Genomic DNA, 21,311 nt, shown 5'->3' with positions numbered 1-21,311 from the left:
CCCCCCACATATATATATACACACACACACACACGGAGAGAGAGAATCAAACAAGAACGATACATATTTAAAAAAACAAGAAAAGGGGCGAATCACATGTGATTTTACACTAACATCACATATAAAATCACATGTGATTTAGGCAACCTTGCCCGGCAACCTGAAGATGCAACCACAAGTGATCCAGACACTTTTTTTTACCATTAATGTAAAATTACATGTGATTTTATACGTGATTTGCCCCATTTTTTTAAATAGGTACCGTTCTCGTTTGATCTTGCCTCTCTCTCACTATATATTGTTATTATTATTATCATATACCTTTTTGTAAACAATTTTAAATATGCAGGAGGTGCATGTGGCTACGGCAACCTGTACAGCGACGGGTACGGCATAAACACGGCGGCATTAAGCACCAGCCTCTTCAACCATGGGCTGAGCTGCGGCGCTTGCTACCAATTGCGGTGTGTCGATGACCCAAAATGGTGTCTTCATGGCATCATTACCATCACTGCCACCAACTTCTGCCCCCCAAACTACGCACTGGCCAATGACAATGGTGGGTGGTGCAATCCCCCACTCCGCCACTTTGATCTCTCGGAGCCGGCATTCTTAAAAATTGCACAGTATCGTGCAGGGATCGTTCCAGTCGCCTATAGGAGGTACCAAAATAACCCAATTAATTAACAAACTTCATTTAATTCCTCTCAATCTTCTAATATTTGATACCGTAAATGTCAAGTTTTCTAAGTTATATTTAGAGTAAATTACGTTTTTCGTTCCCGTGGTTTGTTAAAATATACAGATTTCGTCCCTGTGATTTTGAAATTACGGTTTTGATCTCCATGATTTGTAATTCATTTCTATTTTCGTTTCTGATGTCAAAACACTACTTTTAAGTATGAAGGACTAAAATATAAATGGAATTGTAAGCTATAGGGACAAAAAAATAATAAAATGTTAAAATTATAAGGACAAAAAAAGGAAATAAATTATAAACGTAGGGATCAAAATTGTAATTTCAAAATCATAAGGATGAAAATAAAAACTTTCAACTAACTACAAGAACTAAAAACGTAATATGTGTGGGGGGTTTGGGTTCACGTGAGACAAGGTTGTTTTCGTGAGATACGTGAAACAACATTTTTACACTTAAAACATCACAACAAAATGTTGTAAAGGTAATAAAAGTCGAGCTTTCACAGCAAAAACATTGTGAATGTTACCTACACAGTGTTTTGCTATGAAATTTCAAGTATAAAAATGTTGTCTCATGTAGGGGTGTAAACGATACGAGACAACTCGCGAGCTACTCGAGATCGACTCGGTCAAAGCTAGGTCAACACTCGACTCGAATAGCCTCGACTCGAACTCGAGCTCGACTCGACATATTAACGAGTCGAGTCAAGCTACCCAATACTCGACTCGAAAAACTCGTGAGATACTCGATTATTTTATATATAATTAGTTTTAAAGTATATAATCAGGTTTTATGATAAAATATGTAAAATATAAATAATATAAATGCCTTATATTTTTAGATATTTAAACAATTAAAAAAAGACAAAGAAAAACTATAAAAAAGTTAGTGAAGTTGTCCCACATTGGAAGATAGATGGTAAAGGAAGAAAGAAAATATGTTATAAAAAGAGAGGAAGATGAATGCAATTTTCTAACTTTGTCTTTTTGATGATKAAGTTTGAAGTTGATCTCTTTAYTTTTATAAAAACTAAGAGAACACTTTTAAGTTTTAAAATTTATAAGAGAAAGACCCTAAGTTTTATAAATTTCAATGAGTGAGTTTGGTTCGAGCTTGATTCGAGTTCGAGTTCGAGCTTGATTCGAGTTGTAGTTCGAGCTTGATTCGAGCTTAGTTCGAGCTCGAGTTCGAGTTCGAGCTTGAGAAATAGTTATCGAGTTCGAGTCGAGCTCTGATTTTTACTACTCGTGAGTTTTCGAGTCGAGTTCGAGCTTGGAAATTCGGTTTCGAGTTCGAGTCGAGTATAGTGATACTCGAGCTCGACTCGAATCATTTACACCCCTAGTCTCATGTGTCTCAAAAAAAGAGTTTTGTCTCACATGATCTCATATATATATATATATATATATATATATATATATCAAAAAATCTTGAATATACGGTATACATGAAGGGTTATTATTTGTATGTACATGTATATACCATACACATGAAGGGTTATTAAGGTGTTGCTTAATTTTTCATTTTTCAAAAGGTTTTTCTTTGAACTTGACTCTTTAATAGTAGCTTTATCCTTACATTTATTTTGAGACATAATTTATATATATTTTTATTTCAGGGTACCATGTTTAAAGAAAGGAGGAATGAGGTTCACCATTAACGGTCACTCTTACTTCAACTTGGTTTTGATAACTAATGTCGGAGGTGCAGGGGACGTCCATAGGGTCTCGATCAAAGGGTCAAAAACGGGGTGGCAAACATTGACGAGAAATTGGGGTCAAAATTGGCAAAGCAACTCTTATCTCAATGGTCAAAGCCTCTCTTTTAGGATAACAGCCAGTGATGGAAGAACTGTCACCAGCTATAACGTGGCACCTGCTGGTTGGCAGTTTGGACAGACATTTCAAGGTGGTCAGTTTGATGATTTATAAATAAACATTCGACCAAAACCCCATTAAAATTTAAATAAAAGGGGAATTCATGTTTGATTTTATATTATACTACGAACAATGTTGGAATACTCAAAAGAAATCTTGTATGAAATAATATTTGTTGCTAAATATGTGCCATTAAGTGCTGAAGAGTTGTCGGAGAATAATGTTGTATTTAAGTCTGATATAGTTCAAACATCTTGAAAACATGGACTTGATTGGGACGATCGGACCTAAAATGGTTACTTTTCGATGTTGGGACTAAAAACCACTCGCGGTGAATATGCATCTATACTTAAATCTTACAGAGGAGACTGAACTTTTGTGGTTAAACAAGACTAAAGGATCATTTACTAAACGCTTACCAGTAATTGTTGATTTGTAAGAGTCATCAATTTTGTTGGGTGACATTCTGGGCCATCATAATAAATTGTTGGTAAGTGTCTTTACCCGGTAAGCATTAACCGGTAAGTGTTTTTTTTCCTCACCAGATAAGATTATTGGTTCTCGCCATACTCACTCTATAATGTAAGTGACCCTAGTAGGCATTTATACCCGGTAAGCTTTTGGTAAACTAGCTGATAAGTTAGTTGTTGTTAGTAATAAACTAGTTGATAGCTGAAAAAGTAACGTTAACAAATAAGTTAGAGATCATTTACCAAACGTTTATCTGGATAAGCGTTTACTAAGTCGACATTACCTTATCGAATGAGTATGGCAAGGACTAAGAATCTTACACGGTACGAGTAAGGCATGGACCGAGAGTCTTACCCGGTAAGTAAGATTGACGACTCTTACCACGGTTAGTGCTTACCAAGTAAATTGTCAAATAGGATACTGTTTTTATTGACTAAAATCTTACCCGGTAGGTAAATGATGATGTTAAATTTCACCAAGAACCGCTTACTGGATAAGTGTTTAGTAAACGACACCTTAGCTATTTAACGGTTAAACTAGCCATGTTAGTAAAATCCACAACTTTATATATCAACCATACCACAAGTTCGACAAAATATTTTGTATTTTCTTCAAAATTCGAAACATTCCTAATCAAATTAGAAAAAAGAAACATCCAAAACGATAAACCCATGACCCGATCAGCCCAACTTGGGCCGACCCGACCCGGTACCCACATTACATAGTTTACTAACATAACCACACTCAATAGTTTAGCAGAGAATACTTGAGTCTCAATACAATTTTCCCTTTCTCCACCCCCAGCTTACCACCAGTAACCACCCAGTGCCCCGGTGGATCCGCTGGCCCCTTACTCATCTCCGCCATATCGACAAATTTCGCCAACCTATTATTTCCGCTCGAACCCGAGCTCGAATCACCGGGACCCACTGTTCGTTTTGACTTATCAGGAGTGTGGTCCCACAAAGATCTTCGTACGGTGCAACCGGGCAGCCGTGAATATAGAAGCTTCATGTACAGAACGTTTCTGGACCCAAAATCCCAGACGCCGAGCTGGGCCCCGGTGATGATATGCACGCCGGCTGAGTCACCGATGAAGGCTTCGGGGCTTTCGATGGGTGCGGTGCTGACGTGCGAGAAGTTCTTCCATTTCACTGGCTCGAACCATCGGCTGTCTTGCTCCTCGGGTCCTAGCCACTTAGGTGCACCAATGGCTACATGTGTGTCCCAATATGGTCGGAGGATCTTTGGGAGGCATTGCAAGTGTTGAATATGAATGCTTAACCGGTTTTGCTTCAAACCTTCTAAGCATAATCGTATTCCAGTCACGGGCTTCCGCCCCACCGATATCTACGTATAAATACACAAGTAAAAGAATATATGATCATGAACATATATAGGAACACACCAAAAGGGTTCAATGGTACCAGGGTTACGGGTAGATCCCAACCTCCTTAAAGGTCGAGGATTGAAGCCTCACTAAGAAGAGAAGTGTGTGCGACTACTTTTCGTATGTAAACATATACTTCAATTTATATATATATATGTGTGTGTGTGTGTGTGTGTGTGTATGCACACTAAAATATGAAATGAAACACACATACCTGATCTTGAGAAACATAAAGCCTTTGACCCATCATGCTGAATTGTAAAGATGGACAAACAGGTTCCTTTCTTTGATGGCCTGGAAGCCGATCCTGTAACGGTGCCCATACTCGTGACACCTGGAACTCGAGAAAGTATCTCAGCTCTTCAATCTGAGGCTTGTCTGTGCATTAAAAAAGCATGCAAAATAAGTTAGAAAAAGACCGTATCAGCAACCAATTCTTTTGAGTCAAGTTTCTAAGCCTATACTCGGCAAACTAGCTGATAAGCTACTTGTTAGCTGAAAAGCCAGTTGTTAGCTGAAAAGTTAGTTGTTGGCAAATAAACTACCCTGACAAACTAATCACGTTTGGTAAAACTAGCAGAAAAGCTAAATGAGAATGTAAAGTGACCTAAAAGAACAATGTTGAAAAACTATTGGAAAAACAAGAAGGAGAATAATTGGAAAAAAGTGGAAAAAGAACCCCTGAAACTTATTAAAACGCTACTTGAAGTAGCTTATAAGCTAGTTTATGGCTAACAAAGCAAGGATTTTTCAATAAGCACAAAGCATAAACTAGCTTACGGTTGCCATGGCCCAAGTGTAGTGGCGGATTCGGAAAGTGAGGTGATTGGGAGCACATCTAGGGTATCAAGAAAAAATCCAAGTCGAATAGCTCATTCGAACCGAATAAGGTTTGGGTAAAACGGTTTTGGATTATTCAGTTTTCAAGTTATTCAAAAACCCTTAGTAAGACACCATTGACGGCAGCAAAAAGCACATAACCTTACAAAAATAACAAGCATTCCAAATGAAGCGTCAGTCTTTAATTATCGAAACCATCCAAAAAACACTAGAATTGTTGAGAATTACAACACCAAAAGCATTAAGTGGGTCGCCAGAAGAATGAGTGAATCGCTGAAAGTAAGTTGGGGGCAACGGAAAAATGTTGGAATAAATACGAGAATTAGGGTTTTTTTTTAAATCAAACTTTTTTGACATTTGGTTGGGGGCATGTGCCTCCTACGCCGATAACCTGCATCCACCCATGCCTAACTGTAAAGTAACTTTTCCACAAGGGGCTCTTAAGCGATGACAAGATCGACACTTGGTCTAAAAGCCGCTTGTGTAACATATGTTCTACATTTTCATCCATTCACAATCACTTGAATTGCAACATCGTATAGCAATTGCCAAAAAGAGGCAAAAGCGTTTGAATGATATTATCTTTCTTTAATATCTTGGGATTAATAAAAACCCTTTTCAGATTCAACGAACATGATATTGAATGAAAGATAAGACGTCTTACATTCAAGATAGAGAGCTATAGCACGACTCAAATGCTCCTTTCCAGCTACTCCTTCGAGAAGAGAAGTAATGGGAACGAATTGCATGCCAATGACATCCGGGGAGTATTTCACAGTTTTCTCCCATCGAGTATGGCTTTGCTCCAGATCATCTCCTCCTCTTCTTCGGAAAATAACTGTTACATCCTGCATAACCGAAGAAATCAAATATTTAATCTAATATTACTCCAAAATCTGTATTTGTAAAACATCCAACCAAATGACTTAATACAAGAAACTCATCCCCCCCAGGGGGTCCTAATTCTTTGGAATAGCTTAACTGGTAAGGCCTTGAGTTTGTTCTCCAACGTCACCAATTTGAGTTCCCTCATTGATACTCGAAGTTTGTTCGACTGTTAACTTTAGGGCCCCATGGGATTAAGGTGTGTATAAGCTGGCCCAGGCGCTCAATAATCACCAAGATTCAGGGTTTTTCAAAGAACCATGAAGTGATTTTCGCAAAGGGTGGAAGATCAACAAGGTCAACCTATCAGGACGGTTTGTGAAACCTTGTCCATTCAACATCCAGAAACTTGCTTTTCATTCTTAGTTCATTTCAATAGGCGTCCTCTTTTTAAAAAAGATGCTCTTAATTGGTACTTAACATTTTACACCCTAAAAAAGTGAGATTCATCCTATCTTTTATCATTCCCTTTGATTAAAGAAAAGTCAATAATTGACTTTTGACCATCAAGCAAATTTACTTTTTTTAATTTCAGAAACTAAAACAAATTTGTCGTGATTGTAGATAAGAAACTATCATCGCATTAAGCAATAACAATGCATCTTTCCAGAGAAATCATTCATTATGATTTTATACATCCTACAAATATTGGCTTTGTTATATAACATGTGGGAAAGAAATGATACAATGAAAGGCATACAGTCTTACATACTTCCTTTGCATTTGTACTGAGCGATGGTGCACTTGTGGGTTGAGGATATATGCCTTGGCTACTGAACAACGACGGATCACCACCCTGAAAAAACAAGAAACATGACCAATGGAGGAAGTGTAAGAAGGGTAGTGAAAACTACAAACCGTAAAAAGAATCACACAAAGTGATGACTTCAAGAAAATAAAAGTGCTAGAAGAACAAAATAAGCATGAAACAAAGGAACGATCTTGGTGCATCTTAGTGTCCGGGCCAGCTTGTGGCACCTCGACTAATCCCATGGGGCCCTGAAGATAATAACCAGGAAAATCTCCAGTGGACCTGAGGAGACTCGAACTAGCAAGTAGCAACCTATGTAGGAGACAAAGGCCTAGCCTTTATTTGTTGGTTGAGTTGGCCCTCAAGGTTATAAATTATTTCTTAGTAATTTGAAACGTGACTATTTAGTAGCTTGTGCTTGAGCATGAATGAATAAATAAGAAAGATAATAGAAAAACTAGCCTTTTCCTTGTATCTCAAAAGACCCGAATCGGTAAGGTTTTCAGTGTTGGAGAACCTCTGGTTTCCTATATCCTGAACGTAGTTTTTTATCTCGACTGTTGACAACGGTGACGATAGGTGTTGTTTGACATATATGACATCTTTCCCACCAATCGTAACTGATGTGATAACGTGTGTGCCAAAATTCTCGATAAAACTGTCACAAAAAATGATAAAACAAAAAGCAATTTGTGGTAATGTTAGGTCAAAGAAATTCAAATAAAATTCTTTTACATAATACAATAAGATGGATACCTTGCTAAGGCTGGTGGGTCCCATGATGTGGGGACCGCTCGTTTAACGCTTTCTTGCAACACTAGAGAGGACTTTGTGAGCTCAAACTTAGAAAGTGGAATGAAATAACCATCCATACACAGGGTCTTGGTGGCTGCAGCATCGATATGTTTTGAACCCGTAAGGCTAAATGCAGCATTAAAGCTACCAAGAGGAACGTTGCCTGATAGGTTAGCTCTCTTGTTAAAATATTCGACCATCTGCAATCATAAAGTTCATTAAAAAAATTATACAAAAAGGGGTACGCCTTTAAGGAAAAAACCCAAACTAAACCAAATGAACCCAGTAAATCCCACATAGAGTAGTGTCTCGGAAATATAAGATGTATGCAGACATTTCCTCTTTTGATTCCGACATTCCGTGAACGCCTCCAACTAAGGCAAAGACTTTGAGCAATTAGTAGTAAATATGTCATTTGGAAATCGAAATTGTATCGTATGTAATGCATATCCCACCATCCCCTACCTACAGTCCAATACTCCCTCCATCCCAAAATAAGTTTCCACATTTATATTTACGTTTGTCCCAACACTTTCAAAAATAGATAACTAAATTTCCATGTCTGCCCTTAAATGCACAAATATCTAAGAGTTGATAAGATAGATTAATTTATTTGGGTTAAGTCGTCCTTTGGTTAACTAAGTGTAATAATTATGTATGTCTAAAACTGTGTGCCATTTATATTGTGGACACTTATTTTGGGACGGAGGGAGTAATATAACTACAATTACAAGAAGAAACTCTAGGACTAATGTACATCAAACAGGGTCGCACACAGAGAAATGATACTATACATTTAACCTATTTCCCTTTTACTCGGCCCTGTTACATTGTTTGTTTGCTTGTTTGAACACATACTCACCTATAATCTTACTCTCCAGATTTGTCAATTTGTTTCGCAAGCCGGGGGTGTTCACAGAAACAACCCTCTCTACCACTTGGGGTAGAGCCGCAGAGGTAAAGTCTGCATACATGTTACCCTCCACAGACCTTACCTCTTCATGAAATCTGCCATGTCTGTTTAGTTTGGTTTGGTTTGGTTTAGTTTGGTTTGGTTTGGTTTGGTTTGGTTTGGTTTGGTTTGGTTTGGTTTTAACAGAACCACATTGATGTTTACTAAAAAATACCACAAAATAGGAATTTAAAAACACCATGTTTGAATACCAAAAGTTCAAACGGTCCCTGATTTCAGGGCTGAGGGAAAATCATTAGTTTTCGAGCTTGGCTATACCTAATAATCTTCCAACTTTACCAAAAGATCAACAATTGAGTACGCATTTAACAATGTAAGCAGACCACGCTTCTAAAACGATACCAAACCAAACTGACCCAGTATGGCCCACTCAAAAGTGGGGTCATCTCGTGGAAGGGATGTACACAGACCTGACCTCTACTCTACTCCAAAGATTAGAGCAATTGTTTCCATGAACACCCATCTGACCATATAAATATTTTATAATATGCAAAAACGAAAAGAAAAACCAAAAGTCAATATGGATTAATAATATACCTCATGATAATTGCAAACCCCAGAACTATTACGGTTAACTGGATCTTGATTGTTCTCTATATCCCTTGACACATTCGGCACGACCAAGTTATCATACAACCAAAGATCCCTTTTGTGTTCTTCATCAATCTCCACAACTTTAGACCCTGCCACTCCCTTACAATATAGCAATCTCGTGTCGAAATTTACATCAAAACCCTTACCCAATGCCTGTACTGAATTCTTAGCAGTATGAAAAGCTGCTGCATTTTCCTCCATCTCATCAAATTTAGACAACCCAATCTAATTTTCAAACAGAAACATCCAATTTTTCACAAACTTGTTGATTCCATTCAACAACAAATATGTGATTCTAAACCCAACCTCAGAAAATCAGATGATTAGGGTAAATCCAAAAACCTTTTTGAATTAGGGCAGATTGAACAGATTTCAACAGCAAAATGGGGAAGAAAGTCTGATCTAAACAACAAACAATACCCTAAATAAACTAATAACAACACCTTTTTTCCTCCAAATAGCGTTCTTGCACCAAATCTATGGCTAAAATGTAATTAAACCCATGAAGAAAAATCCGATATAGAGGAAACTCGAAACCCAATAATCGATTAGGGTTGTTGAACAAGAAGACGATGCTAAAATCATACAAAACACCAACAAAAATTGAAGCTGTAATAGTGAAAAGGAGAATCGAGATTTACCAAACCATGAATCAAACTTTGAAGTATCGAAACTCAATCAATGAAGTGGTCTCGGTTTCATCAACAGAAGTGCATCATACCCATATATCTAAATCTGATGAGGGAAAAGAAATATCTAACCGACTTCTGTTTGATTGAATTCGTAATTTTTGCCGTATATCCAAAGTTGAACTCAAAGATTTCTTTGGTATGTTATGTATTTTCCCTCAATTTGCCAACTATTTTGGGTACACCAGTTTTCAACAGTATTGAGTCCAAAACACGGCCTTTGACTCTTCAGGATTCTTTTTATTTGAATTTATTTTTGAACGTCACCACTTTGGACTTGGATATATAAATATATGAATTATGGGATCCGGCTAAAAATCGTGTGAAAATGAAAGTTATGGTGATAAGTGTAAGAAAATATCTGAACATTTGATCAATGTTAATCTTATATCCATCCATGAATTAGGGTTTAGAAGGAAATTAATCTGGTATACCTCATTAGTATAGACATTCAATTAACGATTAACTCAAGAGTGACGATCTCTTCTTATGTTTCTCATCATAACTTTATTTCTCACTGGAACCTAACCCTAATGAGGTGCATCGAGATGCACCGGATCAATTCCCTTCTAAAGCACAATTTATGGTGTCGGTATGAGATTAAAAGTGATTAAGGGTTCAGATCTCTTCTTATGTTTCTCACCAAAACTTACTTTCTCACAAGATCCTTCGCTTCTCATATATATATACATATATATATACACACACACACATATATACATTCATGTGTGTAGATGAATAATCGTGTGAGAATAGAAACTAAGATGAGAAGTGTAAGAAAGAATTTTGACCCTTGATCGCTTTAAAACCAACCCAAGGATTTGATGTGGTGTTTCTCATTAATATTGATCTAGTGGAACTTTTCAATTAAGGGGGTGTTTGGAATTGCTTATAAAAACAACATATTGACTTATTCCGGTGTGACATCAGTAATAAGCACTTTTGAGTGTTTGGATAAACAACTTATACCGGTGTCAAACAGGTAATATGAAGTTTTTAAAAAAGTTAAACTCTTCTGACTTATAATAAGTTGATAAATGTTTTTATAGAAAAACATAAGTTGTTTCAAATAAACAATCTCAAACACCCCCTAAGATTTATCTAAGGGTGGAGATCTCATCTTCCCCTTCTCTCCGTAACTTTTATTTTCACCAGAATCCAACTCTCCACACACACACACACATATATATATATATATATATATAGTTAAAGGTTAAAAATAGAACGGTTTACGAGAATACCCGAAACAAATAACCATCATGTGTGATATTATATGGTGACAAAATAGTGAATCTGCAACTCAATTATCCATCAAACATGTTTATCAAATATGATAATTGCTTGTTATGAAAATGCCAATTATATCATATCTCACTTCATATTCCTTCTCTTTAAATCTCTAAAATCAAACCCTTTAATATCCACAATAAAATTATATGAATCGATAAATTCGAATTACAATATTGTTATCAAATGATTTGTTAATAAAATATGCCAGGTATAATTACAAGTGGGTATGTGTTTTTAGTACTTCGGTTTTTTGAGTGTTGTCTTTTTTATTTTCAATCATATAATATTAGAATTCGTTCATATTCCAAAAAATCATAAATCAAAACCTTAAAACATTTAATTTTTTAATGATCAAATTCATCTCCTCAAAAATAAAAATAAAGTAAAAGTGATTTTATTTCGGTTCCTCAAAATAAATTTTATGAATAAAATTAATTTTTCAAAATGAAAAGTTTCATAAGAAAATAATATTTTTTTATTAACCTGGATATCCAACCCGCTATACGAGCCGACAAATCTAAGGACTACCACCTGTTTTGCAGATAGCCCGGAGTCACCGCTAGAGGTGTTCAAAAACCCGACCAACATGATGAACCCAACGCGAAATAACTCAACCCGAAACAACTCGATGTCTAATCGAGTTGTAAAATTTTCAACCCGTACGTACTGGGTTGATATTATTTGAACTCAATCCAACCCGATGAACCCGATATTATTTTATTTTTTGGATTTAATATGATTGTTAAAAAAATTCTATTAATATATACATTAGATAATAACACTATTACATACACTTTCATATACACATTTTTCCAATCTATTCACATCTCTATATAACTCATTCGTATATATGTTTAGTAATTTTAAACATATATACGTAAATTGGGAAAATTAACTGAATGTGATATACGTAAAAAGTATGGATAATTTGTATCAAATGGTTGATGATGAAAAATAAATTATGAGAAGAAAAATAACATATTCAATGTTAGAAGAATATTTTAATGTACCAAAGTATCAATCCGACCAACTCGTACGGTTTAGGTTGGGTTGCACTTTCGTTTGGGTTGGGTTGGTTAAGATTTTTCAAATCGCAAGCATTGGGTTGGGTTGATCAAATGTCTTCAACCCGATCAATCCAACCCATGAACACCCCTAGTCACCGCATTTGAACTTCCGTGGCCACAAGAGGATTTTTATTCCTTCTTGGATTTGAACATGAAACCTCCAAGTACTTTTAACTTTTAAAGCCAAGCTTAAACCAATCAAGTACCATCCTTGTGGTTGAAAAATAATAATATATTTTTTAACAAACCAATTAAACAAGAGATGAGACGGTGTTTCAAAAGACAAAGACCAAGTAAAAGTGACATGTTAACTGTTCTATTCATTTCTGCTTTAAATTTATATAAAAAGTAGGTACAATCAAAATATCTCAAAGACATCAATTAATGTTTGAAAAGGACATCATGGGCATTTGGCCAACACTACATTTTATTTTATATGCCCAAACTTATTTGTCCACATTCAAACACCCAAAAAGTCACATAGTTTCATGATTACTGCATTGTTAGTTCAACTGACTATAAAACTTGGATCTCAGAGGATCTTTCTTATACATTATCAGTTCGAGTCCTACAAAGCCATTGGAGATTTTCTAGGCTGTTCAACTCCTGCAAGGCCACTCAAGATGCCCGCAAGCTGGTCCGAACACTCATGATTAACAAAAAGAAAATGACAATGATAACACAAAATTTCTCCGCCTATTCTTTCTAAATCAAAATACACAAAATTTTATACAACTTGTGTTGTATACACGTCTATTTATATCAAAATCAGTTCAAATCATACATTAAAAATATAAAAAGTAAGTCATGATGTTGATATATGTAAGGAGAAAATTAGTAGGTAAAAGTCAGATAAACCCTCTGATGGCCGTGGAGAGCAAACCCAACGTCTTACCGGTTGATCAACGATGTGCAATTAAAGTAGTACATTTCAAGATCATAAAATACGAAATTCACGTTAAGAGTAATGCTATATCATCTTAGTCATCCAAGTTACAGTCGACACTCGACAGAATCACATGGTATTTAGATTTCTTGACGAATCATAGTAATCAAAAGAAGAACTTTGTTGTTAACATTAAGTCCTATATCATAAGTTATACTCCTTTCCTCCATCGAAAGCGATGATGCAATATTAACTTGTACCTTATGCAACAAAAGTTGTAAATTACCCGAGAAAAGGGCCTAGGCTTTTCGAATAGCTGAACTAGAGCAGCATTCATATTAACACGAACGAAAAATCTAGGGTTTTATGAGCCTCATTTACAACCAATGTCGACTAAAGACACTTCCATTGTATCTATTTCCCTAACATGATTTTTTTTCATCTATTCAACGCTTTTTGCATCAAGATTCACAATTTGGTTTTCAAGTTCTCGTCTTTTTAGATATTAAAACCGCCCAAAAGATCTTACCCGCGATTCACTGTGAGTTCTTGGTCTTTTTGGCAGCAAAAATCTGGCGAAGAAAAGAAAACTTGCGTCTGGAGCGTGCAGAGAGCTCGTTCATCGTGCCATTACTGGCTGCAGCTGCATCCTCGGCGGCATCGCGTTCTTCCGGCGATGGGTCGGGTGGCGGCGGAAGGGTGAAGAGGAAGGTGTTGAGCATCCGTATGATTTGATCAAAACTTGGTCGCATATTGGGATCCTCAACCCAACATGATTGGATGATGAACGCGAGTTCAGGTGAGATTTCTTCTGAAAGATTTGGCCTTTCTTGCTGTTTCAAGTGAGCAAAGAGGGTTAGAAATGGAGGTTTTCGGGTATCAGTTTTTGAGCAAGAGTTACAACATAATAATGTATTGTATATCATACCGAAGCATATGAACGAACGACACTAGATTTAAACACAAATACATTTCTACTCAAAATAATAATCGGAAAAACCTTTTGTCCAAGCCGAGGGTTTCACAAAAACGGTCACTCTGCCCCTTGGGTTTTTTGTTTCGGAGGGTTATTTAGCTAAATGACCTCTTGACAAGTTCTTTCTATATCAATGACATTCTGAAAGGTTTCTAGGCATGAAAGTAGCATTCTTCTGTTAAGCAGTGACATTCACAAACCTGTACTAAAGTCATGGATTTTAATTAAAAAACTGACAGAAGGTCATTTAACCAAAGGACCCCTTTGGAAAGAATTAAGGTTTGCATACATCCTACCCCCAGACCCTACTATTTCTGAGTGGGATATATTGCGCATATCTGATAAACAATTCCGCGTTGGAATGTGTTTCGATCAATTTTGAAACAAATATTTGTCAAATTGGTTATCGTCAATCCGTCATTGTTGGTTTTCAATTTGGTGAATTGATGTATGGATGATGTTTTTTTGCTAATCTGCCCTTTTTATGTTATGGCATGTGGAAAACGATAGGAATAGGGACGAAGGAGGTGTTATTATAAACATGGTAAATAGATAGGTTAGATCGGATTGTTAAAAAATCAAAACAGGTAACGGGTTAAACGAACACATTTAGAATTAGTCAAATCAAACAGGTTGGTTTGATTTGTCGGACTCGGACCCAAACTCTCATTTTTATGTTTCCTTCAGCCTACATTCTCTCTCCCTATATATATAGAGAAAGAGACTTGGAATCATGTGAGATTAGTATGTTTTCGTGAGACCTATGAGACCACAAAAAACACCGAACCTTCAGAGCAAAAACACGGTAAAGGTTTACCTCCTGGTTTCCTTCCTTTTTCCCTTCCTTTCCTTCATAAAAGGAGACTCGAGAACACAATGCTAGGTAGTTGGGCCAAGCGTGCCAGTGCGCACCCCTAGGTTGACCGAACCTCATGTGATTTTAGTCTAAAATCGCATGTGATCTAGACGTCTTCGTGTTCTCTTATTTTGACTTTGTTCTTGTTTGAACCTCCCTCTCCATATATACATACACACTTATTAGGTTGGGTTCCGGTGAGAAGGAGGGTTAAGGTGAGAAGCGTAAGAAAAGATCTCCACTCTTAGATGCACATTAGGATGAAATGCATCGAGATGAGGCACCGGATCAATCCCCATGAAATATGTGGAATTTTTCTATGAAAAGGTATTAAAAAAACAACAGGCTATAGAAAAGTGGGCTAATCCAACCAATCTATCAAATGGGATGCATGGGTGGGTTTGAGATTAAAGGTGATCAAGGGTCCAAATCCCTTCTTACACTTCTCACCTTAACTCTTCTTCTCACCTTAACTCTTCTTCTCACACAATCCTTCGCCCACACATATATAGACACAAGTTGAATATATACATTGTTGCGCTGAGGGGTAGCTTAACCGATAAGACATACCACTGGAAGGGTTGTGTGGCATTTAACTTCAGGGCCCTATGGGATTAGTCGAGATGTGTGTAAACTAGCCTGGACACCCAGGGTTACCAATATATACATTGTTCTTGTAGATAAGGACCAATGCACCCTTCCTCCATAAGTATCCTCTTTTTCTTAAAGACGACAAGATAATCTACCTAATCCTTGCTACGGTACCACCCAAGACCCGCAAATTGTTTGAAAGAGTCCTAAGTCATCAAGAACTTACATTAAAGTTGAAAGATAAAATCTCTACAACATTGGCAAAATGTACTATAACTTAAAGGGCAAAATCTTATGCAAGCTACAGACATGTACACAAATGAACATATGTTCATCTCTAAGAAGATTAGGGTGGCAATGGTGGAGAAGATGATAAAATGATAAACATCGCTTGATATGGTATGGTCATCTCTAAATGGACTTTCAGTTACCCCCTCCGTCCCAAAATAAATGTCTACTTTCAGAAGTAAGAGAGTGTTTGGTTCACATAATGGTGAATTTGGTGGAATGGGAATCCATTAACGGGACTTGATTTTGAAGGAATTGGAATGAAACTTGACCAACACGTTTGGTTGGTACTTGGTTGAAATTGGAATCGAATTTCACAAAAGAAATGGAATTTGCATGTGGTTTGGTGGGTGCGTGGCGGCTATGACGGCAAACAGCAATGATGTGGCGGTGACGATGAGGTGGGGTGGGTGGGTGTAGTTACAGTAACAACTTAATGGTGGTCCAGGAAGTGAAGATTGGTTGAGGGTGCGATGGGCGATAGGGGTGGTGGTGGTGGGAGGATGGTGGGAGCATGGTGGAATAATAATATTAATTGGCGATGGTGGTGGTGGCAACGACGTGGTGGTGGTGGTGGTGGTGGAGATATTGGCGCATGCTAGGGGTGGTGGTGTTGGTTAGGGGCCGTTTACCAAACACTTACCCGGTAAGCACTTATTGGTAAAATTTAATATTATTATTTACTTACCAGGTAAGATTTTAGTCAACAAAAACGGCTTTCTATGCAACAATTTACCCAATAAGAGCTGACCGTGGTAAGGGTCATTGCCCTCATTTACCGGGTAAGACTCTCAGTCCTTGCCTCGTTCTTACCGGGTAAGATTTTTGGTTCTTACCATATTCATCCGGTAAGGTGATATAACTTGGTAAGTACTTACTCAACTAAGCATTTGATAAACGGTCCCTTAACTTGGATGCAAAATTACTTGTCTTTTTAAAACCAAAGTATAACATATGCAATGAAATATTAACTCAAATCATTCACTTATGTTAAGGAATGATCAAATCCCTCAACAGTAGAATTCAGCAGAATCCAATCAATTCAATCCACAAACCAAACATCATCAAGAAAATCCACAAACCAAACATCATCAAGAAATTTGTCATTTCACTGTCCCTTAAGTGAATCAAATGGCCCTTAAGTGATAGCTTTCCACTTCCATCGTTAATTATGAGATGGAGAAACCAATCACTCTCCCTATTATTAAAGGGTAAAACTGTGATAATTACATATTTCTAAAATTGTATTTCTTTTTCATCGTAGACATTTATTTTGGGACAGATAAGTGTTTTGATTATAATGGGAACTTGTACCAAAAGGAATTCATTAGGATAAGTAGAAGTCCCCACACACCTTTCACAAGTTGGGGGTCTTCACAGAGACAACCGCTCTACTCTTTGAGGTAGAGGCCAGATCTGCATACATCTTATACAGACCTCATTTGGTTTGCTTTTGTTCAAGTAGAAGTCCTCGAAGATTGACAACGTGAAGTAGCAAAAATTGACATGAACAAATTGAATATACCAAAAAAATGGCATGAACAAGTTGTAATTATCTAAACCAACAAGAGATCAAAAAAGATATAACTTTTCCCATGCTCACACAGAAAGAAACAAAAGATAGAAAAGCAGATAAAAGACGTTAGATAGAAGAAAGATGAATGTGGCACCTTAAAAGCAGCAGCATAAGCAGCCTGCAAATTCGACATGCCTTCAAATGGCATTCGGTTTGTCACCAACTCCCAGAGCACAATACCAAAGCTGTAAACGTCGACCTTGTTATTGTAATGCTTCTTCTCGCCTTGACGCAAGGTCACAGTGCTATACAACTGCAAATTTTACAATTTAAATTTATTCAGGTGGGGAGCCAAAAGCTAATTCCGAATGGATATATTGGGTCGTTTGGTTTGGATAAATTGCATGAAAATGCAACGTACTTTGATCAGATTCCTATTTTGTGTATTGTACTTTAAAAACCTTCATTTTGGTACCAAAGATGTGACATCACAAACATTAAGGTACCTAGTTTACACTAGAGATGCACAAAAAGACCAAAGCCCGAAGCCCAGCCCAGGCGTGCCTGATCCCGACCAGAAAACGCCCCGGCATAGTGAACCCAATCCCCGGTCCAGGCCTCCAATTAGGCCAAAATTTGGGGGCAGGCCCGGGCATAGGCTTCACCTGAAAAAGCCCGACCTAAAAAAGCCTGAAAAAACCAGTTAAACCCGAAAAAGCCCAAAAGAATCTGGCTTGAAAAAAGGGCCTTTTTTTGCTCACCAAAAACGGGCTTCGAAGGCTCGGGCACAGTCCTGAAAAAGCCCAGGCCTCTAGTTTACACCTATTAATGCAGGAAAATGCAACGCACTTTGATCCGGTTCCTATTTTATGTAATGTACTTTCAAAGCCTTTTCATTTATGGTACCTCAGTTGTGGCATCTTAAACATTAATGTACCTAGTTTACATCTAGAATGCAGGAAAATGCAATACTTTGGTTTGATTCCTGTATTATGTATTATGTAACGTATGTTGGTCTAAATGTTTGAGATATCACAGATGAGGTACCAAATGAAGGTTTTGAAAGTATATCACATAAAATACGAAATAGACCAAAGTAAATTGTTTTTCATGCAATTTATCCAATATTTTTTATCCATCTCAAAATATTTGACCTATGAAAAGCGTCCAATTAATTCAAACTGAATCAACAACCATATACCTCAGGTGCCATCCAACGGTAAGTTCCAGTCTCTGCCGTCATCATTTCAGTAACCGTTTCTTCCCTTGCAAGACCGAAATCTGCAAGCTTTACAGACTTCTGATTCGCAGTAAGCAGTAAGTTGTCTGCATCAAGGATTCAAACATTTTCTTAGTATCAAAGTGAAAAAAATGCAAAAATGGCAACAAAATATGACCATCAATCATTCACTCTTCATAGATGAATATAATCTTTAATCGTTCAATCTTCATAGATGAATATAATCTTTAGTCGTTCAATCATCATAGATGAATGTAGTCATTCAATCTTCATAGATAAATATGATCATTAATCATTCAATCGTCATAGATGAATATAATTATTCAATCTTCATAGATGAAGATGATCATTATTCATTCAATCATCCTATATGAATATAATCATTCAATCTCGAATCTTCATATATGAATATAATCATTCAATCTCGAATCTTCATAGATGAATATGATCATTAATCATCCGATATTCATACATGAATATGAATAAAGATTTGAAAATAAGAAGCATCAGAAATGGAATCAGAAAATAATCACCAGGCTTTAAATCTCTGTGTATAATCCCATTGGCATGTAAACAATCCATGGCTTTAGCAATATCAAGAGCAAAGTTCAACGCCAAGTGCAGGTCTAATTGATTTGGACGAATACTGCCTAAGTATTTCCGGAGTGACATCCCCGGTAACAACTCAGAGACAATCACCATTAAAGGATCTTTACAAGCTCCAATAAACTGCAAGAAAAAAGTAATGAACTTAAAATAATCAACTAAGACATCTATCAAGTTCAAATCTTGTAATAGGCAATCCACCTTCACTAAGTTGTCGTGTTTCACTCTCGACATCATATTAACTTCCCGTGCAAAACGACCTTCAAGTGCAACTCGTTCTTCTGCATCTCTACCACGGTTGAGAACCTTTATGGCGACAATCCGATCACCATACCTACAAAAACACATCATATATCTACGAATAAACAATAAATCTTATACAAGAAGTATGTTTTCAAGGATGCAGTAAACATAAATCTGCTACAAGAAGAAGCAATTCAACTTTGGAACCATCATACACGGCTTTCCATGGTAAGCAAACCATTACCCTTTTCAAGAATGAGCGATTTTGGACAAAAAGTGTTTTGAGTTCTTTCTTGCATCTATATTTCCACAATATTTTCAAAATTATATAAGAACCAAACCAAACATAGCGAACCCATTGTACCCACATGGAGGTGGGGTCAGGGGAGGGTAAGATGTACGCAGCTCTAATCTCTATCCAAAGAGCCCAACAAAATCATATATTGATGCAAATTATGATGTTCTTTTTGGCATTTTGCAAGAACTGTGGTTAGCTTGCAATAAAATGTCAAGTCAATGGTTCAAAAAGATCAATTAAAAAGTATATGTACATCCAAAGGAAGGAAAAGGACCCTTGTACATGTTGGCAAAATGACTTCAAAGCGTCGTGATACAAACAGGGCAAAAACATGCCAACTTAAACCAAGATTTCTTTCAAATGGCTAACAAAGTTAATCACTCCAAATTTAAATGCTTATAAAACATAAATGATCAATTGCAGGCTTTATAATCATAGGAACCATTGCTCACCTTCCTTCATAAACCTTCCCATGAGCCCCCTCTCCGATTTTTGCTCCAATAAATAACAGTTTTGGATCAACCAGCACCCTCTCATCGATCGTGCTGTCTGAATTCGAGATTGACCCATTTGAACAAGCTGATTTCGAGCAACCGGATCCCGATTTCGCTGTTCCAGATTTATTATTGCTATTGTTGCTATGATTATTACTATTACTATCAAATGCCCCTTCTTCTATTGCCCTGTTGATGTTGTTCTTCTCACTGTTACTCATACTGCAAATTCAGATTATCCCCTTGTTCCTCATCTTGACCCTCACAAACACCCTTCAAGAAATCCACATATGCATCCCACAAGATGATCAACCACCATGAGAAGATTAAAGAATTCTTTACAGTTTTTCAAAGAAACCCAATTTTGGGGACAATCATGTCCACCAAACTTATCATCTAAAACCCTAAACTAAGCTTTCCATCATCTAAAAAGGGATTAAAAGTTCCACAAACACCACACATACAAGCAATAAAACAGTGTGATGACTGAAAGATCGAAACTTTTTCCCCAAAATCAAAAGAAAATAATATAAATACCAACACCCAGATGGATTGATTGAAGAAAGATTCCAAATAGCAAACACCCAGATGGAAATTCAACTTTGAAACCTGAAAAATATATATATAAGATGGTTAGAAAGAAGGGAGACCATAAAAGGGAAAGCTTAGAGAAGCATCAAATAAGAGAATATGCGCATGTGTTTGTTTGTGTGTAGATTAAAGACTATATTCGTATAAAAAGGAAGACATACAAGCAACAACAACGAAGATGACGATGAAGCTGCATAAACCCTAAATATTTTTATTTGAAAAGAAGTCGTCTTGGCCGGTGCGTTTTGCTAAAAATTTCTTGTTTTCTTTCGTTTCTCTCTCTAGAAATTGAAAAAAAAGGGGTGTTTTTTTCTATCTCTGGAGATGGCGTCCCGGTGAAGATATTCTTGTTTCTCCGATGTCAGAGATAGAGAAAAAGGCAACGCATGTAATTGTGCACTACC

General features: G+C 36.8%; 3 protein-coding genes across 7 annotated transcripts in view; 1 reads left to right on the top strand and 2 right to left on the bottom strand.

Annotated features, from left to right (window-relative positions):
• Positions 1-2,737, top strand: part of LOC112517890 (expansin-A10-like) — a 3,146-nt gene extending 409 nt beyond the window's left edge. Inside the window, exons 2-3 of the mRNA XM_025125263.1 lie at positions 350-662; positions 2,319-2,737. Coding sequence (XP_024981031.1) covers positions 350-662; positions 2,319-2,631 — 626 coding nt within the window. The 3' untranslated portion in view covers positions 2,632-2,737. The remainder of the gene's footprint in view (positions 1-349; positions 663-2,318) is intronic.
• Positions 2,738-3,610: 873 nt separating this feature from the next.
• Positions 3,611-10,110, bottom strand: LOC112517662 (MACPF domain-containing protein CAD1-like). 3 transcript variants are annotated; one of them, XM_025125032.1, is made up of 8 exons: positions 9,918-10,110; positions 9,220-9,501; positions 7,671-7,909; positions 7,377-7,572; positions 6,876-6,959; positions 5,943-6,126; positions 4,653-4,816; positions 3,611-4,398 (listed from the first exon to the last, which is right to left on the bottom strand). In XM_025125032.1, exons 2-8 carry the CDS (start codon positions 9,475-9,477, stop codon positions 3,793-3,795), a joined length of 1,731 nt encoding a protein of 576 aa, XP_024980800.1. In that variant the 5' UTR covers positions 9,478-9,501; positions 9,918-10,110; the 3' UTR covers positions 3,611-3,792. The 3 variants fall into 3 exon arrangements, with proteins under 3 accessions (XP_024980800.1, XP_024980799.1, XP_024980801.1); XM_025125031.1 differs by having other exon boundaries at positions 9,220-10,110; XM_025125033.1 differs by lacking the exon at positions 7,377-7,572 and having other exon boundaries at positions 6,872-6,959; positions 9,220-10,110.
• Positions 10,111-13,270: 3,160 nt separating this feature from the next.
• LOC112518350 (serine/threonine-protein kinase STY13) overlaps positions 13,271-21,311 on the bottom strand; it is an 8,303-nt gene continuing 262 nt past the window's right edge. Inside the window, exons 1-7 of one of the 3 annotated variants that reach the window (XM_025126005.1) lie at positions 21,069-21,311; positions 20,275-20,925; positions 19,483-19,615; positions 19,209-19,404; positions 18,637-18,761; positions 17,590-17,748; positions 13,271-14,041 (exon numbers count right to left, since the gene is read on the bottom strand). In XM_025126005.1, the coding sequence (XP_024981773.1) occupies positions 13,745-14,041; positions 17,590-17,748; positions 18,637-18,761; positions 19,209-19,404; positions 19,483-19,615; positions 20,275-20,537 (1,173 nt within the window). In that variant the 5' untranslated portion in view covers positions 20,538-20,925; positions 21,069-21,311 and the 3' untranslated portion in view covers positions 13,271-13,744. Of the gene's footprint in view, positions 14,042-17,589; positions 17,749-18,636; positions 18,762-19,208; positions 19,616-20,274; positions 20,926-21,068 lie in introns of all 3 variants that reach the window. The other 2 variants (XM_025126003.1, XM_025126004.1) reach the window with 2 other exon arrangements.

This window comes from Cynara cardunculus (assembly GCF_001531365.2).
Source record: "Cynara cardunculus var. scolymus isolate 2C chromosome LG 9, CcrdV1, whole genome shotgun sequence".
Taxonomy (NCBI): domain Eukaryota; kingdom Viridiplantae; phylum Streptophyta; class Magnoliopsida; order Asterales; family Asteraceae; genus Cynara; species Cynara cardunculus.
This window is presented reverse-complemented; position numbering and strand designations above follow the sequence as displayed.